The sequence below is a fragment of the Echinops telfairi genome, unplaced genomic scaffold (assembly GCF_000313985.2).
Source record: "Echinops telfairi isolate 266 unplaced genomic scaffold, ASM31398v2 ScPeMD7_60;HRSCAF=208, whole genome shotgun sequence".
Classification (NCBI taxonomy): domain Eukaryota; kingdom Metazoa; phylum Chordata; class Mammalia; order Afrosoricida; family Tenrecidae; genus Echinops; species Echinops telfairi.
Window position 1 is genome coordinate 26,123,919 of NW_022103958.1, and position 24,464 is coordinate 26,148,382.

At 37.7% G+C, this 24,464-nt stretch overlaps 1 protein-coding gene across 1 annotated transcript in view; it reads right to left on the reverse strand.

Moving 5' to 3' along the window:
• The window catches only part of ANO3 (anoctamin 3), a 225,775-nt gene that overhangs the window by 154,994 nt on the left and 46,317 nt on the right, over positions 1 to 24,464 (reverse strand). Inside the window, exon 4 of the mRNA XM_004708249.2 lies at positions 7,570 to 7,728. Within this exon, the coding sequence (XP_004708306.1) occupies positions 7,570 to 7,728 (159 nt within the window). The remainder of the gene's footprint in view (positions 1 to 7,569; positions 7,729 to 24,464) is intronic.

Sequence of the window (24,464 nt, forward strand, 5' to 3'; positions counted from 1 at the left end):
GGCTTCTCTCAAACATACCAATGGGCGTTGTCTTAGTATTTCAGCTTTAACTATTCCTGCTGTATGTATCCACTTCTCCCAGAGATTTCCCTGGATAATTCTTTAAGCTCTGTTAAATTTTCTATAAATCTCACTTTCTCATTTGTCACCAGGATTGTATTCTTTCCATATAGTTATTCAGTCTGGGAGCTGAGCATATAATATGAGAAGCTGGGCTATATAAAGAAGAATGTGGCATTAGGGTGGGAGCAAGGCTCATAAACAATGTGTGACATACTCAGAAAGCACACCCTTGTTTGCAGAACACCAAGAGGACTTAAGTACTTACTGATCAAACACTGCAACCTTCAGTATGGATTGTAATTCAATGTAAAGACAACAAAAAGCTTCACAACCCAACCAATAGACAATATCACAATAAACACATAAACCATTGAAGTTTTCAAGTCTTTCATTTGACTTGTATAGATAATCACTGTTCTGTGATACAATTCTATAACATTATGCTTATGTAAAAATGACAATGTTAGACACCCTTCTTGGGCTGTTCTAATCTGCCCTGTGGGGTCTACTATAAGTCAGAATGGACTCTGTTGCAACAAGTTTGTTTGGGTTTTTATTTTAGAAAGTCCTGCTTTGTTAGGGTTCAAATTCACATCATTAACAGCTGCCAAAGCACCAGGTAAATTATCCCTGTCAACCTTTAGGCTATGGTGAAAAAATCTAAAAAATAAAAAAGGAGAAGCTTTGGAAGGAAATTACTGCATTGTAATGACTACCATCCTGAAGTGAATGTCAAAAGAAGTGCAGGCGCACTTTGCAATTTGAATGTCTTTATTTTGTCATTGCAAATGTCCTTTGTTGTACTTCACTCTGTCTGAAAGTTCAGATAGCTATGAATATTTACCTGTTTCTCTCTTTAATATAAAGAGAAATGGAGTCTCTGTGTGTGTGTGTGTGTGTGTGTGTGAGAGAGAGAGAGAGAGAGAGATTGAACATTTCAAGTATAAACGTATAAACTGTCTTTTTATAATGCCCAACTTAACTTCCCTTTTGCTATACATCTGCTTTAAATATATATATATATATATATATTTCCTTAAGGTTATTGGGAAGGGCTTGAAAAGAGATGAGATGGTGGGGCACAGAGGAAGATTAAACTCTCCCCAGAATTAAACCTCCCAACCGGCACTGTTCTGCTCAGCTCTGCTAAAGGCAGGCTGTCTCGAGGGAACAAAACACCCACTACCTTCACACATCATTTGTTACTTAATTATTCCACCCCAAACTCCCCAGAGGTGGAACATTCACTCTTGAGAGAAGAGGAAGCTTAAATTTTTTGTGTTTATAAAGTCACTCTGTAAGTTAGTGGCACAGAGTGAGAGAAGGGGTGGGGGTGTTGGCTTATGGTTTTAAGTCTATAAAAGAGGGAAAAAGTTGCTGGTATGATCTGAAATTTTACTTTTATCACAAAGTACATATACTGTAATTGCTACAATCCAGGATCCTATCCATTCCTACGGCCTTCAGATATGCATCAATACCTATTGGTGTGCTGGTCAGCTAGAACTGTCCCCAGCTCTATGCAATTCAATGAGCATTTGTGCCAGATTGAACAACCACATTTGTCTTGGAAGAAGCTCAGCAAGGATGTTCCTTAGAAGCAAGGATGGCCAAATGTTGTTTCACAAACATTGTGCCTGCTATCAGGAGAGACCAGTCTCTAGAATAAGACATTATACCGAGTTAGCAAAAAGCAAGTAGACTCTGAGGAGACGGACTGACACAGTGTCTGCAACTATTGTAAAGATGCCGCAGAACTGGCAAGCGTTGTGCTTGCTCTATTACAGAGGGTCATGAAAAGTCAGAACTGTCTCGATGGCACCTCACAACAAACATGACAACCTGCCTCACACTTGCCTTGTTGGCAGTGAATTTGTGATTGGTTGAAAGTCATTTTAGCACCATGACCTTAGTTTTGAGGTCACAGAGACCATGGAGACTGAAAGTCTGCTTGGAGAGGATCATCTTTATTCAGAAAAGTTGCTAACATAGAGGAGTTTAGTTATGCAAGTGGAAGGACGTAACATTCATTTGTTTTTAAATTTGCAGCATTTTCTATATTTGAGTAAGAAGAGTTCCTATGGAATCAATTTCATAAGACTTCTAGAGTCTTCTTGGAAGAAAGCTATAAAAATTCTCCAGCTCAGTTTCAAAACTGAGAGCCTTTATTGCAGAGGGTTGGGGGGATCCTAACCCTTTTCACTGTCAGGAAAATAATCCATTCACTTGAATGGAGGGGGAAAAGGAAGGTGGAACTGGTATCGTGTGTTCTACGCAATGACGTATGGGTAGGGGAGTCCGGTTCCAGAGGTAGCTATGAGCTACTTTAGTTAGTAACAAAATTGACGCACCTAAGAATAAATTGAGTGCCTCTCTGTCCAGAAATAACAACAGATGAGTAAGACAGTTCACTCAGTGGTGAATGACATCTAAAGGTTCAGGAATGACTGAGCTTTCCCTTCAAAATCAGAACACAACACATTTTTAAGATAGACATCTGAGATCCTTTGCAGCAGTATAGAAGAGCAAAAGAGAGGAAGATTCAAAAGAGAATCTAGACATTTTTTTTCCCTAGGAAACAAGGTTGAGGCAGTGTCCTTTAAACATCTGACACATGGACATCCATTATGGGCAGATAAGAGCAGAATAAGAAAGTGACTCTACCATTTCCAACAGCTTGAATAATGCCTCCTTAACCTCTCTCTGCTAAAAGTAGACATAGTTGTAAATATGAGAGCAAAATAACTGTAATACTAGTGCCACAATAGAATCTGTATATGGTTTCCTATGGTAATAGATGAGGAAGTGATTCATTCTGTTTGGATGAGGAGGAGAAATCATAGAAGAGGAATGGAGGAATTTATACTATTTGAAACACAAATACATCTTGATTTAATGATTCATCAGTGATGAAGACATTCTGATTTAAAGTTCCTGAAAGAGTCATAAAAACCCCCCACCTAAGATTGTGGTTGTTATTGTTAGGTGACAAGGAGTTAGTAAGGACCCATCACCACTCTACATAAAACAGAATGAAACACTATCCAGTCCCGAGCCAACCCCATCCTCATTGTTAGGCTTGGGTCCATTGTTGCAGTCACTGCGTCAATCCATCTTGGCGAGGGTCTTCCTCTTCTTCCTGACCATCCCCTTTACCAAGCAGGACATTCTTTTCCAGGGACTGATCCCTCATGATGACATGATTAGCCAGTCAATGGAATACCAAGGTCAGAATTCTACTTTCTCAGTCTGTAACACTAGGCAGTGTGTAAAACATCTCCACATCTCAAAGACTGGACACATTGTGTGTTTGTTATTTTATTATGTATCAAACAGGGTTTTAATATACATGAAAAAGGGAAGAGGTGGATTGACAGTAGACTCTTGCCTTCCAGGAGGGAGACCTGGGATGGATCATCGGCCAATGAACCACAGGTGAGCCTACCAATCATCTGTCAATGGAGGCTTCTGAGTTTATATCATGCTAAACAGATCTCAGTGGAGTTTCTGTGCTAAGATGAACTAGGAGAAAGTCCTTGAGGTTTACTTTAGAAAATCAGCTAAAGCAAACCCTTTGAATCACAATGGTTTAATTAGACTGTGCATCTAATCACCATGAGTGAATACTGACTTGACGTCCAGTAACACCATCCATAAATAGGCAAGACTAAATTTCCCAAGGCCACGACACATTATAATTTAATATTTCTTAATATGCATTTCTCTTTAAACTAATTCAAGGAGATTTCCGTGGGTACAAAATGTGTGGTAATCTTTTCCTTCATAAGAATTAATTCCAAGACTATTCCAAGGAGTTGGGGATTGAAAATGTCCCAAATGTCCAACTCTTCCAAGATACAACTTTGCTCTATCCCTGTCCCCCTCGCACCCACCCACTCTTCTATTTAGTATCTCTCCTTCGTGTCCCTGGGTTCTTTGATTCTCTGCAACAACCCACAGAAACTCACAAAACGTTGAACAACTGTCTCCTGTGGCCACGGGTGCTGTTCAGTCTAAAATCTCAGGGTCCGGGAGAGGCAAGCCACATGCAGAGTCCAGAGCCAGAAGTGAAAAATATCCCAAAGTCGCAGCAGAGCTTCTTTCTTCTATGCAAGCTCACTCAGAAAACTGAGGTCCTGCTTTTTGGGTGAGCGGATCAGTGTGTGGAATTGTATAGCCCAGGAAAACAAAGAGTGTGGCTTCGTTCACGTCTGACTCTAAAGTTGGATCTTAAAGATCCCATCAAGGAAACAACGTGGTCCAATTCACTCCCTCTACTAAGGTCAGATCCTAATCCTCTCTTATCTTGTTCTTTAGTAGAGATTCTCCTCCAAAATTGGACTACAGCCACAAGCATATAAACTCCAGAATTAGATCACATAAGGAATTACGGCTGGCAGGGCCATATTAACTGGCTATAACTCGAAAGGTTTCAATGGCATACCTGTGTAGCTGAAAACAATCCCACTGTTGGAGAATAACAAAGCTGATTGGCAAATAACCCAGATATATAATCCAATAATTTATCTAAGGTCTACATGATTCTTATTCCAGTTTTTCAGAAAACTAGTTAAAGCCAAGCAGTAGTAATTTAGAGTCCTCTCAAATACCTAATTTGTAAAAATGTTTCCAGTAGAAAAGTCACTGACTAAATCCTCATGTTGTAATTCCACGTATTTGGTAAGACAATACGTTGGTTTCAAAGGCACTGATGGTTTATGATCTTCATACTATATTGCTAAATGATGGACTTGGGTAGCAGGATGGTATGTAAAATATCATATGGTCAGTTACAAATAAATAGAAAATATCTTGAAGTTCATACAGCAGGGTAAAATTAGACTGCTAGGGCCACCATTAGAGAAAAGGGTATGGGTATGATTTGGGAGCAAGAGAAGGAAGAAGATACATTAAAGTGTATTTTACTGTAATGTGCCTAAATATGTGTCTATTTGTTTTATAAATCCCTAGAAGGCCCTACATAGATGGTTATCTTTAGAAAATAATACTATGTGTTTTCAACATTTATATGTGGAATATGCTACTATGTATATAATGCAATAGAGAGAGCAATAGAAGTTTTCCTTTTTCCCTAGAGCATATTAATATTTTTATTATGTAATGTTATTTTAAAACCATTTAAATAAAGGTATAAAATAAAAGAATAAGGGGGAAATTACTCAATTATATTATTAAAGCAGAAATTAACAACCTGGCATACTCTTTCCTTTCACATTAATATTTTTCATATCTTTAGGGTTTCTATTTAATTTTTAAAATACTTTTATTGGGAGCTCTTACATCTCTTATCACAATCCATACATTCCTCCAGTATGTCAAGCATATTTGCACATATGCTGCCATCATCATCTTCTAAGCATGCTCTTCCCACTTGAGCCCCCGATATCAGCTCTCCATTTTTTCCCCTCCCTCCCCCGCCTGCCCTCCCTTACAAACTCTTGATAAGTTACAGATTATTATTTCCATATCTTACATCGTTCTCTGTCACCCCTCACCCACTTTTCCATTATTCGTCCACCTGAGAGGGGGTTCCAGGTTGATCCTTTGATTGATTTCCACTTTTTCCCCCCACCATCCCTAATCTTCCTGGTATCTCTGCTCTCCTTATTGGCTGTGAAGGGTTTATCTATCCTGGATTCCATATATTTCGGGCTCTTATCTGTAGCAGTGTGCATGCTCTGGTCTAATTTGATTTGTAAGGTAAAATTGAGATCATGATAGTGGGGTGAAGGATGCACCAAAGAGCTAGAGGAAAGTTGTGTGATTCATCGGTGCTATACTGCACCCTGACTGGCTCATCTTTTCCCTGTGACCCCTCTGTGAGGGGATGTCCAATTGTCTACAGATGGGCATTGGGTCTCCATTCCATGCCTCAGACCCCAGACGCTATATCTTTTGGTAGCCAGGCACCATCAGCTTTCTTCACCACATTTGCGTATGTACCCACTTTGTCTTCAGTGATCTAGTAGGGAAGGTGAGCATCCCAGAATATCGGATCATTAGAACAAAGTGTTCTTGTGTTAAGGGGGTACTTGAGTTGAGGCCCAATGTCCATCTGCAACCTTAATTCTTAACATATAGCTATGAGTACATAGTTCTATTCCCCATTCATTTTATATATATATATATATATATATATATATATGTGTGTGTGTGTGTGTGTGTGTGTGTATATATATATACATGTCTATATTTAGGCCTCTATAAATTCCCTTTGCCTCCTGGTTCTTTATTTCCTCTTACTTTCCTCTTGTCCCACTATCATGTTCAGCTTTCATTCTGGTTTAGTAATTCCTTGCTGCTACATTGCCCTTGATTGAGCCCCAGTAGGTATCCCACGACTTTCCTTTCATTGATTTTTGATCACTTTTTTTCCCCTTGTCCCTGGGTTTGTTCCCCACCATTTCCTTTCTCCCACTTCCCCTTCTCATGTATCCCCAGTACCATTGGTTCTGTTCTTTTCATCTCCGAATTATTTATTCCCCCTATCTTATCTAAATAGACATGCAGATACATTAATAAGTGCAAAAACCTGGCAAAGCCAAATAAAACAACAAAGGAGGTCAACATCAACAAAACAATAACAACAACAGCAGAAATCAAGAACAAAATAATAATAACAAAAAGAAAGCCACTGACAAAAATGGAAAAACCTATAAATAATTCGAGGTCTGTTTGTTAACCTTTATGAGTGCTTTCGAGTCTGATGGGGTGCCACACTCTGTCTCCAGTCTATTTTTGGTATTCCCCGGGGGTTTCATCAGTCTGCTCCCCTTGCAGTTCTGCTGCATGCATTCAGTGCCTTGCCCCAGCGTGATGGGGCAAGACCATACACTATTCCCGCATTGTGTCTCCAGTGTTGTCCCCCACGGTGCCATGGTTCAGTGAGGAATGCTGTGTTAGGGATTCTATTTTAAATGGCTAACAGCTATAAATTCTTCAGTTTTTATAATTACAAAAGTAGTCATGACCCTTTGAAAATAACTCAATAATCATTAAGTGTATAGCATGAAAAAGGAATACATATTTAGATGGGACTATACTAGCAATGCAAACATGGTTTGAACTGGTTACCTGTTGGGCTAATAACCAGTCAGCAATTCAAAACTACCAGCTGCTTCATGGGAGAAAGAGGAGACTTTGCACTCCCATAAAGAACTGCAGTCTTGAAAACTCACGGGGCAGTTCGACCTTGTCTTACAGGCTCCCTGTGAGTCCACACCAATATGATGGCAGTGGGTTATAATAGTAAATTGAAGAGCCCTATGGGCGCTGCTGAGTCAGTTCTGGGACGGCTAACTGAAAGGTCAGCTGTGAGTTAGAAAGTAGTCGGCAGCAGTTGGTTGGTGTGTATAATATAAAGATATGTCATATTCATTTTATGCTGAATAAAACATATTTATTAAAAGCCACTTTCTACTAAAAATATGAACTTATCTATTTTAGCATCTTTGGCCACACAAGGAGTAAAATGAAAGCGCTTACCTCCTTTTCCAACATCAAACCTTCTGCTCGGAGGTTCTTTTCAAAGGCATTTCTTCTATTATATTGTATATTTGATTTTCTATACACCAGGATGTAATCAATCCGCTTTTTCCCATCTTTAAAAAGAAGACCACTGGATGCTATGTAATTCATGTCATTCTGTAAATAAAATAAGGCCTGTTAATAGTGTAGATTGGATAGGTGCATCCGCTTTGGATCCATCCATTCTGCTGGAATACTGCTGACCAGTTGCCAAAGATCCAAGATCCCAAGTGCAGGAGAAGGGGAGTGTATTAAAGAAAGTTTAAATTTTATTACAATATGTTTAAGAATTAAAAATTTTTGAAAGTGATATTCTAGAATCTGAAAGTAGGCAGTCTGATTCTGGAACCTGGGCTTTATGACGAAGGCATCAAAATTCTTTTTTTCCATAAGGTCCAATGAAAATAATACGAGCGCAGCTACTCTGCATCTTGTTCAGTTTTGGGCCTGGACATGAGTGGTTTACATGTTTTACTTTATTTCTCATACCTTATATTTGAAATATAAAGTTTCTAAAGCTTCTCATTGCTATCCAGTCAATTTCAGCTCATAGGGACCCTAAAGGATAGGGTAGAACTGCCCCTGAGAATTTCTGAGACTGTACCTCTTTATGGGAATAGAAAGCCTCCTCTTTCTCCCATGGTAATGATTTTGAACTGCTAACCTTGTAGTTAGCAGCCCAATGAGTAACCATTATGTCACCAGGGCTGGCTTAGTGAACAAGTAACACTAACAATTTCCTATGTTAATAATACTTAAACCTAGCATTACTCTCCTGAACCTATGTTCAACATTATTGAATCCACGCAATAATACCTTGGCTGCTTGCTCCTAGTAGGTAAGCAGGAGCCCTGATGGCATAGTGGTTACACATCAGGCTGTGGTTCTCAAGGTCAGCAGTTTGAAACCATCAGCCACGCCACAGGAGAAAGACGGGGCCAGGCTTTCTACTTCCATAAACAGTTACAGTCTCCAAAACTCTCGGGGAAGCTCTACTTTGTCCGATAGGGTCGCTATGAGCACATAGCCCCTGCATGGCAGTGAGTTTGGTTTGAGTTCAGTAGGTAAAAAGACAGAACCAAATCACAGTTTTACCTGTTAGGGCTGCTTGTAGACTCCCCGCTTTGCTGTAGCTGACTTCCCAAGACATTTTGTTTTAAATTCGGATTGTCAGACCATTTACTTACAAGACCCATTTTAAAAGTCACCCAGAGTAGATTTTAAAATGCCATGAAACTCTATGAGCTCTCCCTCAACTTTACTATTCTGAAACACTTTAAGACTATAAAGCTGTTACCATTGAGTCAGTTCCAGCACATTTTGACCCTGTGTGCAGCACATTTTGACCCCGTGTGCAATCGAGTAGAACTGTGCTCCATTTGGGTCTCTGGGTTTTAGTGCCATGTTACCAGGATTTTCATCGGAAGCACCTCTAAGTGGGTTCAAATTTCCAGCCATCCAGAGACTCAGACTAAGACTACCATAATTTCATACAAATAAATCTAGCCTTATGTGTTCATTTTGAAACTGCCTCCCCTCCCTCAAACCCATGTACAATATGTCATACCTCATGGGGCAATATGTGGTTGGGAAACACAAGAAGTGATGTTTTCATAAGAATGCAATATGCAGATGTTATTTTCTCATTTACAATAAGTATGCTTGATAATATCACGTGCCAGTAAAATTTCACTGAAGATCCTCCAACAAGTGTTATAGCCGTACATAAAGAGGGATAAGCCAAAAATTCTGACTAGATTCACAAGAGGACATGGAACAAGGGGTATTATTGCTTATGTCTTATGTATCTTGGCTGAAGATAGGGAATACCCGAACGATGCTTACTCTATGCAAAGGCGTTTAATTGGCAGGTAATAACAACCTATGGATAGGCTTGAGGAGAATAGGAATTCCAGAACACTTTATTGTGCTCAAGACTAATCTCCACATGGATCAAGAGGCAGTTTTTCAAACAACAACAACAAAAAAGGGAATAGGACATATTTTCAAGTGAGGAAAGTTGGGATTGCGGGTTGTGTCCTCTCACTGTACTTATAGGAAGCTGGACTATATGAAGAACTCAGTTTAAGAATTAGAGTGAGATTTGTCAACGACCTGGGTGAAAAGCAAATTAAAAAAAAACATTTCTTGCTGAAAACCAAGAGGACTCGAAGCAGTTGCTGATGAAGATCAAGGATGGCAGGCTTCAATACGTATTGTACCTTAATGTAAAGAAACAAAATTCTTCACAATTGGATCAAAAGGTAACCTCAAGATAAACAAAAATAACTGAAGATGTCAAGGATTTATCTTGCTTGCGTCCACAATCAATGCTCAGGGAAGCAGCAGTCAAGAGAACAAATGACGTATTGCATTAGGTAAGTCTGCTGTACATTTCTTTACAGTTCTAAGGAGCAAGGATATCACTTTCAGGACAAAGATGAGCTTGACTCAAGCCATGCTGTTTTCAATTGCTTCATATGCAAGTGAAAGGTTGACATTGAGTAAGGAACTCACACCCCAAATCGACCCATTTGAATCATGGTGTTGGCAAAGAATGCTGAAAGTACCATGGACTGCCAATAAAACAAACAACTCTGTTGGAAGAAGTACAGACAGATGTTCCTTATAGGTCAGGACAGGGACGGGGAGACTCTCTCGTGTACTTTCCATGTTCTCAGAAGAGACCAGTCCCTGGAAAAGGACAACATACTTGGTAAAGCAGAAGGTCAGTGAGCGAGAAGAAGCTCCGCAACAAGATGGATTGACAAAGTGGCTGCAACAAGAGGCTCCAATAGGAAAACCGTTGAGAGGACAGTAGCAGACCGGGCAGGGAAGGTTCTGTTGTACACAGGGTCACTGGATAAACTAGATTTTTCTCATGAAGCTATTTTTTTGGTGGTCTTCTTGAGGGTTGCAAAGATATTCCAGTATATTGCCCCGGATCAATGAAGAGGCAGGACTTGAATTGTGTCTCTGTCCATACTATCAACCACAATATTGTCCTTCTGTCTCTTAAAGTGCATGTCTTCTTTGAAGTCACTTGGACATTTGCACTCATTGCATAGTCCATGTTTCTAACACAGGTGTTCATTCTTGAGATAGAAAATTTCCTAAATTCTTGAGATTGAAAATTTCCTAAATTCTAAAGAGTGAGTTATAATACAGTTTTAGACAGTTATCCATACTGCTTTGGCATCTCTCTTTAAAAAAAATCATTTTATTAGGGGCTCATACAACTCTTATCACAATCCATACATACAATTGTGTCAAGCACATTTGTACATTCATTGCCCTCGTCATTCTCAAAACATTTGCTCTCCACTTAAGCCCCCGGCATTAGATCCTCATTTTTCCCCTCCCTACCTACTCCCTCATGAACCCTTGATAATTTATAAATTATTATTTTGTCACATCTTGCCATGTCTGACGTCTCCCTTCACCCACGTTTCTGTTGTCCATCCCCCAAGGAGGAGGTCACATGTAGATCCTTGCAATCAGTCCCCGCTTTCCAACCCACCCTCCCTCCACTCTATCTTATTGGAATATGCGAGCAGCTCTAAGTAAAAGAAGTAAGGATAAGAGTGATCTGTTCCCCCAGCAGATAAAGTCCAAGTAGTCATCCAAGTGAAGAAACAGAAAACCTGTCTGAGAGACTTTCATCCTCCATGGCAGGTTAGGCTAATCAGGAGCATCACGCAGGCTTCGGATATTTAGAGAGCACTGGTTAAAGTATGTGCATGCACAGCATTGACACCTGGGTTCAAGGACAATATGTTTTTGTACAGACTTTTCTTTGAGAAAAGGACAAGTTTTGAGGTTTCTAAACTCATATGAATCATATGCAATATGATGAAAGCACTAACACCAAGTAATTCACAGAGTCTCAGAGTTATATATTAATAATAATGATGATTATGACACTAGTGATCATTCGATGATCATTTGCTAAGTGCCAAGTACTTTACTTAATCTAAACCTATTATCCATTATGATAGATATTATCAGGAATAACAGAAGCTAAGGAGATGAAGCAACACTCTAGATGTCATAAGAGGCAGCTTTAAAGAGTCATAGAACATGGAATTAAGAAATAATGAAACATTTCTATAAACTTAAAAAAAACAATATTGCTATTGAGTCCATTCTGACTCATAGTCACCCTACAGTGCAGGGTGGAACTGCCCCTGTGGGATTCTGAGTCCGTAAATCATATGGGAGTAGAAAGCCTCATCTTATGGAACCAGTGGGTTTGAACTGCTAACCTTGTGGTTAGCAACCTGACTCATAACCACTATGCCGCCAGAACTCTAAGTTATTTGATACTTTATTTGTTGGCCTTGACCAGTATATTTAAGAAGATAAAGAAACTATAAAGAACTGGGATTTAAAATTTTAATGTTTCAGAAGGTTACCAAAAAGAAGTTCATTTACAGTTCCTAGATGAGAAGGATTCTTAGTAGTGTAATGGGTAATGCATTGGGCCACAAAGTTAGCCATTCAAGCCCATCAGCTTCTCTAAAGGTGAAAGATGAGGCTTTCTGCACCTGTTAAGAGGTACAATCTACAAAAAACAAAGAAGCAATTCTACTCTGTCCTGTGGTGTCACTATGAATCAGAATTGACTTGACAGCAGGGCCAAAGATGACACAATTCATTTCAAATGATAGAGACCTTTTGTCTCCTGCTCCTGAACTTTCTTTTATCCTTCTAGCTAGACACTAAAAGTACAACATCTTTGATCATTTGATATAATAATGGTTCAAACATGAAATCAAGACTCATCTCCAGTTATCGGGAATAGTGAAGTGTGTTCAATTACAATGTGTGATGCATTCAACTTAGAATCGCTTTATCATGCTTATTGTTCTCAGGAGACAGAATAAAACTAGTTTTTCTGAGAAGCTGGGATGCAGATCATTCATCAGACATTTAATCTTTCAACAATTTTGAAAACAACTCAATCATTTACTGCTTTCTCAAACTGTGAAGCTCAGAATCTTTTAGAAAAGTGGTCTTCCTAAATAATAGCTCCAGAATACTCAAGTTATAGCTTATGTTCAGAAGGAATCCTTTTCAAATATTTTGAGCCCTTCACAAAATTCAGGTGAGGCCCATTCATTTGTATGAGGATATATTTTAAAGCACCCTTCAAATAAAATCATGGCAGCAATTGCTTTACTTTAGGATATGCATGTATACTTTTTAGGGGGGGAGGGAGTTTCTTCTTGACCTAACAGTGTAAATATTTATTGAACACAGAAGATGCACTAATCACTTTTAAACTTTTAATATATTAGAAATAATACTTGAAATCATTTTAGTTACCAATGAATACATTCAATAATACATAGAGGCCTGAACTATAAAGAGAAGATGAATGATTGTAGCTGGAGGAAGTCAACGTGACAGATTATCAGGACCCCCAAATGCCATATTATCTTGGTGTATTCACCACTGTACTCGACCAAGCAGATACAAAATAATTTGTCACATAATTGATTACAGAATTGTTATCTGTCAATCACTGCAACTTGACACAGTGTAAAGGTATTAAAATCCAGATTCAGATTTGGGTTCTCAACATTAATCTGTTCATTTGCTATTTGTTATTAGACATTTCTATAATTGTCTAAGTCCAACTCTTAATTATTCATTATCCATTATATTAATACCACAAAATGCTGAGCCTAAGTTTCTACTATTAGATGGACATGGAAATATTACCAACATGGTAAGATTATATACACACATGTACATGCAATGAAGTATATTGTTGATTAATTGACATTGGAACTTTTCTCCTTTCCCAATAATCCAAATAACCCCTTCAAGTTTTCATAAGCCTTTCTCAGGACAAAGCCTGCTGGAAACATAGATAAAGTATACAAAAGAAGTTGCTATGGAATTAGAGCAAAACTAAATAGACAACCTTAATATTATGCCATACTACAAAAGCAAATGAATTCATTAGTTACAAAATTATCACATGATGAACACTCAAATAACTGCTAGACAGATGAAGAAACAGAGTCACCAGGTTCCAGGGAGCCCCTTCTAAGAAACCTCTCTCATTCTGTCATCACGCTGCGCCTTCCTTTCCTGCAATATTATTGTAGTCTTTTATACTACCACTTTCTTACTTTTCCTTCTTTTTATCACATAAGTATATATCGTTGAACATTATATTTTAATTCTGTCTGTCTTCAATTCTTAGACAATTGCAACCACAGAGTAAATAACCTTTTGTATCTGATTTCTTCCATGCAATATTATGAGTGTGAAATCCATCGCTGATTGACATGTAATTCAAGTTCAGCTCTTCATTATCAACAGTATTATATTAATTGTACAATATAATAACATGTTATACTAATGTAATTAATCCTACAAAATGCATTTCTACTTTCTACTACTAATGGATATTTTGTTTTTTTCCCGTCTTAGTTTAAAATAAAGCTGTAATCAACATCTGTGCATATATCTTGAATAACTCTATCATTACTCTTCAGCAATGTTGATTATTTTGGTTTTAATGTTATTTTATGACAATACCTAGTAGAAAATCAGGAAAGGGCAGGCTATACATTGTTAGTCTAACACCATGTCTGATCTACAAGTTCTAGCTCTATAATATTTTAATAGAGAAAAATCAATATACACTCGATGCATAGTTATAATTTGTTTCACGTTATAACTATTTCCTCATAATAGCTTTTGATAAAGACACTACCTGTTACAGAGAACATCGATTTTATTATATTGTTTTTCATTTCAGACACAAGTACTACAGTTTTGTTGAAATACTCACATATTTACAATAAGCAATAACACCTATTTAACACAAAGTAATAGAAAGCACGCTATACAATAAGAAATTCCACTTATGGATAAGAACTAAGTAAAAATGGCTGAATTAAATAAAATTCTAATTTCTCAGAAGTATTTTTTTCACTTTAAATGATGCACATTAGGACATGGTTTTTTAACATGCAAGGACAAAGAACCGATTAAAGCGCCTATAATCTAAAACATCTAGAAGTATAGCCAGAATCGTCCTTAGAAGCAAGGATGGGGAGAGTTCATTTCACGTGCTTTGGACATGTTATCAGGAGAGACCAGACCCTGAAGAAGGGTGGCATGCTGGGTAAGGCAGAGTGACAGTGAAAAGATGAAGGCCTTCAATGAGACAGATTGACACAGTGACTGCAAAATTAGACTCAAACCTAAGAGCAATTGTGAGGATGGTGCAGGACTGAGCAAGGTTTGTCTCTGTCGTGCATAGGAACTGTCTTGATGGCACCTACCAACAGTATTAGTTATCAATGTCTGCATAAAATGTAACAAAAATGCTGGGCAGCCTAAATAAATGAACCTCTGCTTGCACACATTTCTACAGTTAGGAATTCAGTTGGGGTTCAGCAGGGTCTTTTGCTTGTAACCCAATGTCAGCTTGCTGTGCTCTTATCTGTAAACTCAACTGGGAAGAATCGACATCCAAACTCACTCATGCTGTTAGCAGAATTCATTCCTTGAGGTTAAAGAGTAAGTGCTTCTGTTTCTTTCTGGATGTCAGATTGAGGCCATCCACATCTCATAGAGGCCACTCACACCGTTCCGAGAGGCCACCTGCAGTGCCCTGACATCTAGACGTTCCCGCTATGGCTGCTTACAACATGAAGTTAGCAAGGAGAGCCTCTAGAGTCACCGAGTAAGATGGTGTTTTAGATCATGCAAAATATCCACAGGAGTGGCATCCCATCACCTTTAGGGTATTCTAATGTTCAGCATATGTGTTGGCATTATACATGTATGTGAACTTCAGTAGCAGAGACTGTGGGAAGTCATTCTAGAGTCTAGCATACACAGTGAGGCTTCTGAGTTAGACATTCACCTAGTGATTAAAAAAGGAGCCTAAGTGTCACACGAATTAAGCGGTATGAGCTGGAATTGAATGGGCAGCAATGAGTTTGGATTTTGGTTTGGTTGAAAGAAATCAACCATAAGGAATAAAACAAGTGCTGAAGATATATAATATTATAAAATATCACTAGGTCAGAAGGCTGGAAAAACTTTCTACATAGATTTGACTTAAATTGTAATATACATTAATCTCTGCCAGGGACTAGTTGGAAATAAGATAAAATATTAAAGTAAATAAAATAAGATACTCCTTTAAGAATTTACTGAACATTTGGGGATAAAGATGCACTAAAGGGTCAAATTTTAACTTCAAAATAAGATCAAATGTCTCCTTATTATAAAGGAGTTGGGGGATTTTACTTTGAAGGTACTTAAAAAATATCAGGAATGGACTTTCAATGCCTTCCTAGCAAGGTTGCATGCCACACTGCCCATTGGGAAGCTCCCGAAGCATATAAACAACATTGTCTTATAATAAAGAATACATATTCAGGACACAGATGTGGAACCTTGGTATGAGATTCAAGTAAAGTCTTTGTAAAGAATATGGCACTTCTATGTGTGATTATTTGGATGAATGATTCTCATAAAAATAAAGAAAAATCTATGCAAAGCAAATCTTTAAAAGGCCCCACGGAGTTTACAAGATAGGTCAGAATTGTGAGGCCGACATTTAAAATACATAGATACAATGTTAGCTGCATACGTAGGCATTTGGGAGCACTTAGGCCCAAGCACATTTGCAGATCATGCAGCTGTGGGCTTCCATATAAGCGCTTTCCTGTGTGCAGCGTGCCAGGATTCAGTGGCAAGTGAGTCATACAGTTCAGTCTGAAAAAGATCATTTCAGGACACCTCCATAGTACAGGTATTTGAAATATTAAGATCCTCCCTTCCTTTGGCTCCAGATTCATAACAGATGAAAGACAGACATTTCTTTAAAGAGAAGGAGAAGCTCAACACAGTGAGGCCAAATTAGACAAGAAAACATTTAGATCATTTGCATTTTTGCAAATTAAAAAATTAATTGTTGATTTAAAATAAAGAAGAGAGGACATTTTTTTCTGAGACATAGGAATGGCCCAGAACTTCAGCCTAAGGTTATTGTTTCATTTGGATACAGAAGTTGAAATGGATGTTATTTAGATAAAGGTATCAACTTTCTCAGCTTGACATCAACAGCATTTGTAAGTATACTTAATAAAATTATAAAAATCCATGTGTATTCCCTCCAAACTCACTATAAAATATTAGATATTATCATAATCACATACCCCGAGCAAACAGAAAGCAAATATCCAATGACCTAATGAAATGTATTAACAGTGGCAAAAAATATATAAACTCTAGTCTTTCTTCCTAACATTTGCAGAAAAGATATTGTTCATGACAGTGTGTCTGTGCTCCACTTTCTATTCCCATGGATGCTCTATAAATAAGATAAGGAAGAAGGGTACTAAACAACAATTTCACAAATGTCCTGAAACAGATGATACTCTATTCAGAGTAAAAATGAGGTTATGTAAAACACATAGCCTTAGTTCTTTCCAGTGTCATAGTTATTCTTGTTGATAAAAATGTAGATATTCATAAAGAATGAAGAGAAAAAAGATAAACTTCTGGGGTCCCTAGAGATGTCATGCAAGATTATGGACTTGGTTTTTTTTTTGTGTGTATAGACTTCTATAATATTAGTAGATTAATTTTTATAATTTTATGTGTTAGTCTTGGTGGACTAGAGAAACAAATCTCGGGAGACTTATATGTATAAAAGAAAGAGCTATATATACAAGAACAATTGAATATTGAGAAAACAGCCCAACCCAGTCCAGATCAAGTCCATAAGTCGGATATTAGCCCATATATCCGATACCAATCTATAAATTCCTCTTCAGAATCACGAAACACATGCAATGACATTGAATGCATGAAAATCACAGGCCAGTGGGTGGAAAATCTTGTGGATCCAGTGGCAGTAGAGGCACCTCAGCATTTGCAGGGGTCTCCAGATGTGGCTCCTTCAACTCCAGAGCTCTAATGTAGCTCCCTCTATCTTGTCAGCAAGCAAGTCTCACAGGGAGTGAGCAGGTATTTCACCTCCAGTGAGCTATGTATCTCCTTAGCGCCTCTGAATGAGGTCATCAAGCTGCGATCTGATTGACAGGCTAAACTCCACCCCCCTCACTCTTAAGTCTCAAATTGACAACAGATTATGTAACTACTACATTGTAGAAGAACAGATCTATATGAAAACAGAGTTTTCTCATTCTTCTTGGTCAGGGAAAATAGCTGGAGAAAAACACACATGCTTTTATATTCAAATAATTAAACATGCAATTTCAGGGAGCACAAAGGTCCTCAGAAGTTTATGTGTGAGCCTCCTTTGAGGTCTATGGTCACCAGGTAAAGAATTTCTGATTCAGTCTTTGAATCTTCCCAGGTCTAGGAGTATTTGCATTTGTAAACTCTCAGAAAGATAAAGTTACATTCCTTATGGAACATTTCCCAAGCATACTGAAATCCTAGGGTTAAAATGACAGCTTGACCTTCTGGATGTAAATAAAAATGTTCATTAATGAAGATACTCCTGATTCTTCCTTCTCTAGTAATCTTTCAAGTTTGGATACTATGAAAGAGAATACACAATAGCTCCTCGTGTTTGAAACAAAAGCAAGTTGAGGGGACTTCATTTGCCAAGACAGCGTGGCTTATAATTGGAATTATTGAAATCGAGTTTCATGTTTACTACTTCCTCACTCTTGTTCCTATTTACAAATCACTTAATTAAAATTCCATCACCTTTGTGTATAATATGGCATTAATAAAACTGGAAAATTTCCCTGCAAAAGGTGAAAATGTAGCTTATAAGTGTGAATTAACAAGGGAGAGAGTGGTTCCTCTAAAGTGCTAGATAAATCACAGCTGTCCTATGAAAGTATTTAGACAAGATACAATAGGGCATTGTTCCTCATACTATAATCTTGTATTTTTCAATAGATATATACCACCCATTTAATGTTTTTTCTGTAGCTTGTACTTTTTCTAAACCTAAAAATTGCCATTTCCAAATAATAGTTACTCTAAAATAATAGGTGCCATGTGCTTTGCATATTGCTCTTATCCACCTTTAAATTAAGATTATGTTTACTAATTTTTTAAGGTGTTACAGTGTTTCTTAAATATTATTCCATATAGTGGCACTATTCACAGTGGTCAAAATAGAAAAAATGTGAACCTAAATGTCCACCAATGAAACAATTCATGTCCTCTTTTGAATTGAATAAGCCTCTCGTGACGCCCCTCTGACCAGGGGTATGAGTAGCCTGGCGATCAGAGTGTATTGGAAAGTGGACTGATACAGATATAGCTAGGTTAAACTTTAATACCTTATTATTTTATCTCTTTTTTGACCCATTATAATTTTTATTCTTGTTTTTATTATTTCCTGTCATCTTTTAAACATATTTTTTTTAAGTTTATATTGTTAATGTTATTGGGGTGTTTATTTTTACTTTTTTGGTATGTTTTTCTCTATGTTAAATCAAAGATACATAAATCTATAGAGAAGTAACTGGATTAATAGTTTTCTGGAGTTATGGCAAGGGAATATGTGTAAGGGGAAAATGCACAGCTAATAATAACGAGTAAAAGAAAGAATAACATATTCTAAAATTGATGTCAGTGACAGTTGCACAATTTTTTAATATGTTCAAAACTTTGAACTGTATGATATGTAAATTACATGCCAATAAGACTGTGAACACTTTTTTCAATGTAGTACACATAATGCTACATTGTGGATGAATCTTCAAAATATCATGCTAATTGAAAGAGGTCAGACATAAAAGTTCCAATATTTCATGAACCCAGATAACAGCTTATCAGACAAATTTATAGTGACAGAATTAAGAGTGGTGATTGCAGGGTTGGGGGAAAGGGATATTTTGTGCAATTGCATAATGGGTGTGGAGTTTCTTTCTGACTTTATAAAAATGTTTTAGAACTAGATAGAGTGGGTGAGTAAAAACACCCAACACACTGCTGTTGAGTCAGTTCTAACACATAGCGACCCGATAAGACAGAACAGAATCACCCGTGAGTTTCCAAGACCGTAAGTCTGTATGAGACCACAAAGACCGCCTTTCTCCCATGGAGTAAGTGGTGGGTTCAAACTGCTGCTCTTGTAATTAGCACCCCAACTTGGAACCAACCCATCACACCACCATTGCGAATGTAATAACTATCACGGAGTTGTTCATTTTTAAATGACCGATTTATGTCATATGAATTTCAACTCAATTAAAAATAGAAATAAAATCCAGTTATCTACAATAAGCGAACTGCTAAGGTAATGTAATTGAGCATCGGGGCGTTAGCCCCTGGAAGGTCTTATCAGCAAGCTATTCAGGGGTTTCTGGGTTATTTCCATAGCCCTGTGTGCAGTAAGCCCTCATTTTACCTGGTTAAGTTTTGTGAACTTTATTCAAATTAAAAAAGAAAAGAAAAGCATACTTTGGTAAAAATGCATCGATGGTAAGCCAACACCTGGAATTAAGCCTAATCTGTATTGATTATTTATTTTCCTTAAATTGAGAGAAGTTAGTCAAAGGGAAGTTTGGGTGGTGGAAAGGGAAGAAGGAAATGCCCTGAGGATGTTAGGTGGTAGTGGCCTGGGCATATGAGGTTCAAGTTGAATCATTCCCAAGGGCTGCAAACAAGGAGAGGAAGACAGATCATGACAACAGGGGCATGAGTTTGAAAGACTGTCACTGACTCTTATAGGCTCAAGACTGAACTTGCTCATGCAAGTTTATTCCAGCATAAAAAGTGGAACTCTACTTAAGACTATAGTATATTTTTTTAAGCTGGAAAGAAGTAATAAGTAATTCATTCTTTTTCAAAATAGAAATAACACGGTAGTTGTGGTCATGGCATTAGATTCAAAGCCAATAATATTTTATTTACAACTGATTGACTCATGCAAATCTTTTCTAATTCACCAAACTTAGAAGCTAAATGCAGGTCATAATTCTGATGAGGAATTATTTTAGCTAGGATGTATCATCTTAGGAACTTCCCACACAAATCCTTTCCAGATTTTGTAGTATGGGGCAGTGATATGCTAATTAACAAAAATGGGGGTGGGGGATAAAATTTCAGAAAAAGTAGATTACCAGCACTCAGGTAAATTTAACCTTTACTAACCTTAAAAACAAGCACATGCAATTTCACACATAGACACTGAAAAGCCTACTTACAGTGAATTTAACTACTTTAAGCTTTGTGCTCCACTACTTGCCTTTCTGTGGTACCAAGTGTGCTGCTGTGATGCTGGAAGCTATGTCACTGGTGTTTCAAATACCAGCAGGCTCACCCAAAGTGAACAGGCTTCAGCAGAGCTCCCAGGCTAAGAGCAGACAAAGAAGAGGAACTTGACTTCCTGCTACAGAAGGAGACACTGAAAACCCTACATAAACCTTTGAAATGTAGTCACATACAGAGGGCCTAAGGAGTGGCACATAATGTTGTCCAGGATATTTCCAGAGGACGGGCCCTTAAACTAGGAGGGAACTCAAAATGTGACCAAGGAGGAACTGATTTCTCAGATTGGAGTCAGCCTTGGCGACATGAATCCAGTAAAGCCCGTGGCACTTGAGCTTTTGGGATCTTTATTTGTGGATAAGGTAGGACTTAGGTAAGAATAAAGAGCTAAAAATCTGCTTATGACTAGACCTTGGAAGGTGCCAAGTATGAATCTATGAAAATTGGAAGTCATTACAAATGAAATGGAAAGCATAAAGATTGGTATCCCTGGCATTGGTGAGCTGAAAAGGAGCATGTCAGAAAAAACATATGATGTACTATGGCAGTAATACCACAATCAAAAGGAATGGCTTGACATTAATTGTCAAAAAGGACATTGCAAAATAAATCATGATTTTGCAAAATCAATCAGTGCTGTCATTGATATGATTATATCTACCCTCCTTAAAGGAAATCCATTCAACACAAATATTATTCAAATTTATGTATCTACCACAAAAGCTAAGGAGGATGAAATTGAACATTTCCACCAATGACTTCAGTCAGAAATTAATCAAGCATGCAATCAAGATGCTTCAAAAATTATCAGTGATTGGAATGCAAAAGTTGGAAACAAAGAGGAAGGGACAGTCGTTGGAAAATATGAACTTGGTGATAGAAACAAAGCTGGAAATTATATGATTTTGAAAAACCAACAACTTGTTCAAAGCAAATACATTTTTTCCAACAACACAAAAGGTGACAATGCACACGGACGTCTCCAGAAGGAATACACAGAACTCAAATTGACTACATACGAGAGAGGGACGGGGGCCTTGGCGGTGCAGTGGGTACCTGTTGGGTTGGCATATGAGTGGTCAGCAGTTTGTAACCACTACCAGCTTCTTGGTAGAAAGACTGGGCTTTCTACTCCCATAAACAGTTACTACCTCCTAAACCCACAGACGTTCACTATGAGTCAACATTGACTACATGGCAGCGAGTTTAGTTTAGGTTTGTTTTAGTGGAAAAATGAGAGAGAAGTTCGATACCAGTGGCTAAAAACGGGTGAGCGACTGACTGTGGAACAGAACATCAATTGCTCATATGTAAAGTCAAGATAAAGCTGAAGAAAATTAAAACAAGTCTAAGTAAAGAAAACTATATCTGGAGTCTATTGCACCTGAATTTCGAGAACATCTCAAAAACAGATGGCAGAAGACCTGCCTGATGAGCTGTGGGAAGACATCAAGACCATCATTCATAAAGAAAGCAAAAGGTCGTTAAAATGACAAGAAAGAAAAGATCATAATCAGAAGAGATTATGAAACTTGCTATTAATTGCAGAGCAGCTAAAGCAAATGGAAGAATAGATTAAGTCAAAGGGATGAACAGAAAAATTCAAAGGGCAGTTTGAGAAGATAAAGCCAAATAATATAATGAAATGCACAAAAAACTACAGTTAGGACACCACAAAGGAAGAACAGGCTTAGCATACTTTACACGGAAAAAAACCCAAGGAAAAAAATCAAGCCATGAGTTGTAATATTGAAAGAGTCAACGGGCAAAATATTGACCAATACAGGAAGCATCAAAAGAACATGGCAAGAATACACAAAGTCACCGTACCAAAAAGAATTAGTTGGCATTCCCCCATTTCAAGAGGCAGCATATAAGCAAGAATCAATGGTGTTGAAGGAAAACGTTCAAGCTGCCCTGAAAGCATTAGCCAAAAAACAAGGCTCCAGGAATTGACGATATAGCAATGTCAATGTTTCAACAAGCTGATGACGCACCGGAAGCACTCATTCATTCATGCCAGGAAATTTATAAGACAGCTACTTGGCCTACTGATTGGAAAAGATTCATATTTGTACCCATTCCAAAGAAAGGTGACCCAACAGAATGCTCATATTATAGAATTGTTGTTCTTTGCCTTTTATCTCTTTTGTACAATGTTTGTTGAGACATATTTCTTGGAGGCTTTGGAAGTCCAACAATTCCAAGTAATTGAAGGGCCTGTGCAAATCCGGTGGGCATCTACAGGAAGTAGCTTCAAAAGAGTGGTAACCGCATGAAGTAATGATGAACTAAGATCCTCACACAGCAATATTCTTCAAATATTCAGCAAATGCTTGGTAATTTGAATCTTTTCCACTAAAAGTCTCCCATTCCTATCAGGCTATTTTGACCCACTACCATTTAAAGGCCCTACATAACGGGATGACAAATCTAAAGACTAGGCTTGTCAGGACTGCTAGCTTCTCTCCTCTTTGCCCTGCCGCGAGAGCCCTTTCATTTTGCAGAATGAAAATACTTGAATTCAGTGTCGAAAATGCCATTCGCTGCCATAAAACTCTAAGACCCCATGTTAAGATGAGAAATCTCTTGAAGGTGGTGCCCTTTACATCTTCTTGTTACTAAAGAAAGGATTGTTTACCTAAAAAGAATTAAAAGATATATTTAAATCGATGAACTCAAAAATTTTGTGAGTGCCAAGACAAGATTTATATTTTTTGCAAATATTGCTTTCAAGAGCATTGGTTTCTCAAACAGAGGGAAAAAAATTAAAAATAAATGTGATAGGTGTTACTCAGTGCAGGGGTCTCTGTTTGGGAATCCTAAACTCATCTCCTTCCAACCATTTAATCACACCAGGTGAGTTTGGTTGTTGTAAACAATAAATTTCACAAAGACTACTTGTTTTACTGCTCTACATACTGTTTTATTTTAGAAAAGGTATCAATATACCTTTTTAGATAACACAGAAATAAATGCAAATATAACTCAATTATATGCAACTTTGTATGCGTATAGATGCGAACATTTGAAGTCAGATGGTTTCTAAGGAGAAAATCTGGGAACTATAAAGTCAGAAAAAGGAAAGTAAATGCCATATCGGTAAGTATTCGACAATGTAAATCAAAAGCCACAAACATAAACCCTAAGATACTCAGTATATTCAAGACACAATAAGCGTATGGGATTGAACCCCTTTTGTTTATTTGTTTATTTTTAAAAATAATATTATTGGGGGCTCTTACAGCTCATACAACATTCCATATATCAATTGAATCAAGCTTATTTTTATATATGTTGCCATTCTCATTTTTTAATCATTTACTTTCTATTTGAGTCCTTGGTATCAGCTCCTCTTTTTTCCCTCCCACTTTGGAAAACCCTTGATAAATTATAAATTATTACTGTTTTCATATCTTACAGTGACTGCTCTCTCCCTTCACCCACCTTTCTGTTCTTCATCCCCCTGCAGAGGGCATGTATTATGCATCAATCATTGAAATTGGTTCCCCCTTTCTTCCCTCCTGCCCCAACTTTCTCCCTACCTTCCTTGTATTGCTACTCCCATTTCTGTTCCTGAGGGGTTTATGTGACCTAGATTCCATGTG